The 4,646-nt window shown below is 53.4% G+C and overlaps 1 protein-coding gene across 1 annotated transcript; it reads left to right on the forward strand.

Annotated features, from left to right (window-relative positions):
• The first annotated feature begins 436 nt into the window (after positions 1-436).
• LOC124655909 (uncharacterized acetyltransferase At3g50280-like) lies at positions 437-1,846 on the forward strand. Its single transcript, XM_047194740.1, has one exon. The coding sequence runs from the start codon at positions 437-439 to the stop codon at positions 1,844-1,846; it is 1,410 nt and encodes a 469-aa protein (XP_047050696.1).
• Positions 1,847-4,646: the final 2,800 nt, after the last annotated feature.

Genomic DNA, 4,646 nt, shown 5'->3' on the forward strand with positions numbered 1-4,646 from the left:
TAAAAACACTTTGGGATGTAGTTGAAGATGCTCTAGCACATCAACAACGGAGGCGATAAACCGGAGCCGTCGCTCCGACATCAATACCGGCCCCTGACAGCACACCGCCTAGCCAAAGATGAATAACTCACTGCCACCCCACTGGTCCCTCTGACCAGCCTGCAGTAGGGGCGGAGACAGAATAAATGGTGTCGATGTGAAAAACAGGTGCATGAAAATTATTGGGTGGACCTGAGATCTAAAGTGCAGAAGTTTTAGGAGGTTTTAAGAGGTTTAATAAGCAAAAAAAAAAATACAAATATATAAGGGGTCACAGAGAATCAGCACGCAGCATAGGCAGCTCGCACGCAGCCATCAATCCGACCGTGACCCATGAGCCATGAGGCCATGACTAGTCGACCACTCCTCCCTGCCAGAGTAAACTGAAGCAATATCGATGGGCGACGTAAGCATCGTGTCCCGGCGCATGATCCGGCCGGAACCAACCACCTCGCCGCCGGAGACCATCCACCTGACGCCATGGGACCTGCGGATAATCACCGTGGAGCACATCCAGAAGGGAGTTCTCCTGCCAAAGCCTCCCACCACCGGAGGACAGGGACGACTCCACGCCGCCGTCGTCGTCGAACACCTTGCGTCCTCTTTCGAGCGTGCGCTGGGACGCTTCTACCCCTTCGCCGGCCGCCTCATTGCCACGCCGGGCCGCAGCGACTGCGACGGAGGGCCACCTAAGAGCCTCGTCGTTTCGCTGCGCTGCAGCGGCGAGGGCGCCGAGTTCGTGCATGCCGTGGCACCCGGCGTCACCGTGGCGGACGTCACGGCCGCGATCTGCGTTCCGCGGGTGGTCTGGTCCTTCTTCCCGCTCGATGGGATGCTCGGCGTGGACGCCATAGCCGACTCCCGCCCGGTGATGGCCGCTCAGGTCACCGAGCTCACCGACGGCGTGTTCGTCGCCCTGTCACTGAACCACGGAGTCGCCGACGGGACAGCCTTCTGGCGCTTCTTCAACACCTGGTCGGAGATCAGCCGCCGCAGCGTCGACGGCGACGGTGGCTGCGAGGTCTCCTCGCCTTTGCCGGTGCACCGGAGGTGGTTCCTCGAAGGCTGCCCCGTTCCAATCCCCCTGCCCTTCGGCAGCGTGGAGGAAATCGTCGGCCAGCGCATAGGTTCGTACCCGCCGGTGCAGGAATGCTTCCTCCGTTTCTCAGTGGAGAGCGTGAAGAAGCTCAAGGCGAAGGCGAACGCCGAGATGTCCAGCACCGCCACCGCCACAATCTCCTCGCTGCAGGCCCTGCTGGCGCACCTGTGGCTCGCAGTGTGCCGGGCTCGGAGGCTTGCACCGGATCAGGAAACGCTGTACACTCTCCTCGTCGGATGCCGGGGCCGCGTGGATGGCGTTTCAACAGATTACTTGGGCAACGCGGTGGCGTATGCCGCTGCGCAGTCCCCCGCCGGCGAGATCCTCGACGGAGGGCTGGGAAGGGCGGCTTGGCTCCTGAACAAAGCAGTCGCATCGTTTGACGAGAGGGCCGCGAGGGAGAAGCTCGCGTCCTGGCCCGGAGAGCCCAGCTTCGCAAGCATGGCGGCGTTCTCGGCTACCGCTCACACGAGTTTGCTGACGGGGAGCTCGCCGCGGTTCGACGTGTACGGGAACGACTTCGGGTGGGGCCGGCCGGTGACCGTGCGGAGCGGGGCGGGGAACAAGCTGGATGGAAAGGTGACCGCGTACGAGGGCGGAGACGGCGCGGGAAGCATGGCGCTGGAGGTGTGCCTCGCCCCGGAGGCGCTCGCCAGGCTCGTCGCCGACGAGGAGTTCATGGCCGCGGTTGGTGCGACTCATTGTTGATTCGGCCGCTCTCCGAATGAATAAATTACTGGGAAGTATCGATGCCCCCGGATTCATCTTAATCATTTTGGTGCACATGTACATGGGCACCAATGATTTCTTTATCCATAAAATGAAAGTCATATTTCTAAGTTTTAAAATATTTTGAAAGAAAGCATAATCATAATGTTGTTATAAATAAGCTCTCGGATACAATTTGGAGCAACACCACGCGTCACCAAACTAGAGTTCTCACAAAGCCTAGCTAGAGAGTGTGCCACAACATTTGCACCTCTCAAAACATGTTGGAAACTACAAGAAGAAAAAGTAGTAGCTAAAAACTTTATATCTTCAATCACTGATCCCAGAAAAGATTAGTCAGTCACCGAGTTTGTCACTTGCTGGACTATAGATAGGCAGTCCGAAGCAACGAACAATCGATTAAAGCCTTCATCTTTGGCAAAATAGACAGCCCGGTGTAGCGCCAATGCTTCAGCAAGTTCTGGCAATGTTACCTCCTATAGGTGCTCGACACAAGTCGCTAAGCACGATCCAGTGTAGTCCCTAATAACGATGCTGATGCCCATGCGCCTGGAAGAGGAGAAGATCGCCGCATCCACGTTGACGAGAACTGTACCTTCCAGCGGCGGAGACCATTTAAAGCTCGACGAAGTAGTCTCACGCCTATGGATGGTAGCAGGTTTGTATGGATGCCGAGTAATCATCCCAATATAAGCATTTACCTTTGTTGCAATGGTCCGACGATGCATCAAGTTTTCTCCCTCACGGACCTTGTTGCGTGCATCCCAGATATGCCACATGGCAGTCATGGCCGTAGTGAGTTTGAGATTAGATCCTCTCTCCAAGAAATCCAGAGCCCATACTCGAGGAGATATGAAGTGGCTCCGTCCCAATCAGATCATGTACTGTATTGTTGCCTGATTTCCCGCCACACCTCATTTGCAAAATAACAGGATAGGAGCGCATGCTCCACAGTTTTGCGCTGGCCACAGAAGATGCACAACTCCCATGCTACAATACAATGCATTGGCTGGCAGAAGGGCGAAGCAACTCCTGATTTACTGACGTCTCTCACACTAGTAGGAAAACCCTTATAGGCGGAGCTTAGTTCTGTGGCGCACCACTAAAAATGCGCCACAGAATGTTATTTTGTGGCGCACCATGCGAGGTGCGCCACAGAAATAGCTTAATTTTGTGGCGCACCAGCTAATCCTGCGCCACAGAAATTACATGGGGCCCACATCCTGCCACCACCAATTATTAGTGTAGGTATTTACGTGGCGCACATGGCGTGCTGCGCCACAGAAATAACTCTTTCTGTGGCGCACGTGCTTCGGTGCGCCACAGAAGTAGTTGATTATGTGGCGCACTTGTTCTGGTGCGCCACAGAACTAAGAGAACTTATATCATCGCCCGTGCCCTCCCCCACGCCTGTTCACCTCTCCCCTCTCCCCTCTCCCCTCCCCTCTCCCCTCTCCTCCGATCCGTACCGCCGCGCGCCGCCATGGTCGTCGCCATCGCCGTTGCCGCCGCCTTCCTCCGCGAGGGCCGCATGCCGCCACGCTCCTCCCATCCCCGCCACCTGCAGCACAAGCTGCCGCTACGGCGAGGAGGGGCCGCCGTCGCGTGAAGGTGGAGGAGCCGCCGCGTCCTCCTCCTCCTCCACCGCTGCCGTCGTCGTCAACCTCCTCCTCCACCCCTGTCGTCGGTGAACTCTCTCCCCTCCCCTCCCTCTTCCTCTCCCGCGCGAGCACAAAGTGCTCGACGAAATGCTCGTGTGCTGCTCTGGTTGTGCTGCTGTTGCTGTTGCTGTGCTACTGGCTGCTGTTGTTGTTGATGTGCTACTGGATGCAATCTATCTATCTATCCTAGCTTGATGCCATTGTTGCTGCAGCTAGATGCATGCTCGAGTTGTCTTCTTTGTTGCTTCGTTGATGTGCTACTTGGATGCAATCTATCTATCTATCCTAGCTTGTTGTCATTGTTGCTTGCAGCTAGATGCATGCTCTTGCAGCTTCTCACCATTCCTGGTGAGCTATCTCGTTGCTATTGCTTGTGTGTCCATGCTCTAAATGGTCAAATGATCATCATGTGCTAGTGATTTACTTACTTGGCTCATTGCTCATGCCTTTTACTTAATGTCCGAAGCTATTGCTATGTCTCTTGTAGCTTCTCACCATGTATTGGATGAACTCCTTAATTATGCAGTAATGATTCCTTTGATGTGTTATTGAAGCTTGGATGGAAGCCAACTAGAGTTGGGTACCCTAGCTTTGTTTTGAACTCAACTGAGTAATGAGAAATTTCTATTTCTTGTTGGCTTGGATGAATTTATGGTTGATGTACCTCAGTAGTGGTTCACTGGTGTGATTGCTTGTGCTGTGCTGTGACCTCATTAGCTCTTGCTACTGCCACTGGTTGCATCTCATAGTTGGATAATTGGTGAAAATAGAGATATTCACATTAGGGAATCATGTAAATGAATGCCACTGTGGTATCCTTTGAAGAAAATGGTATGTTTCTGATGGTTTAAAAGACTAGGTGATGCTAGGTTATTAAATTGGCTGTCAAGGTTGGTTTTATCTAGTTAAGTTGGATAGGCTATGTGTTCTTGATTACTTATGCATATCCATCTCTACTGGATTGACTAGCTCAGGCTTGGCCTCTCTCTTGCCAGCATCACTTGGTTACTATCAAGTGATGAATAATCCCTTATGGTACCCCAGCTTTGTTTTGAACTCAACTGAGTAATGATAAATTTCTATTTCTTGTTGGCTTTGATGAAAATAGAGATATCCAC

Source organism: Lolium rigidum, chromosome 1 (genome assembly GCF_022539505.1).
Source record: "Lolium rigidum isolate FL_2022 chromosome 1, APGP_CSIRO_Lrig_0.1, whole genome shotgun sequence".
Taxonomy (NCBI): Eukaryota; Viridiplantae; Streptophyta; class Magnoliopsida; order Poales; family Poaceae; genus Lolium; species Lolium rigidum.

Excerpts from the sequence above, each read along its gene's own strand:
- LOC124655909 (XM_047194740.1), top strand. The coding sequence starts at position 437 with ATGGGCGACGTAAGCATCGTGTCCCGGCGCATGATCCGGCCGGAACCA.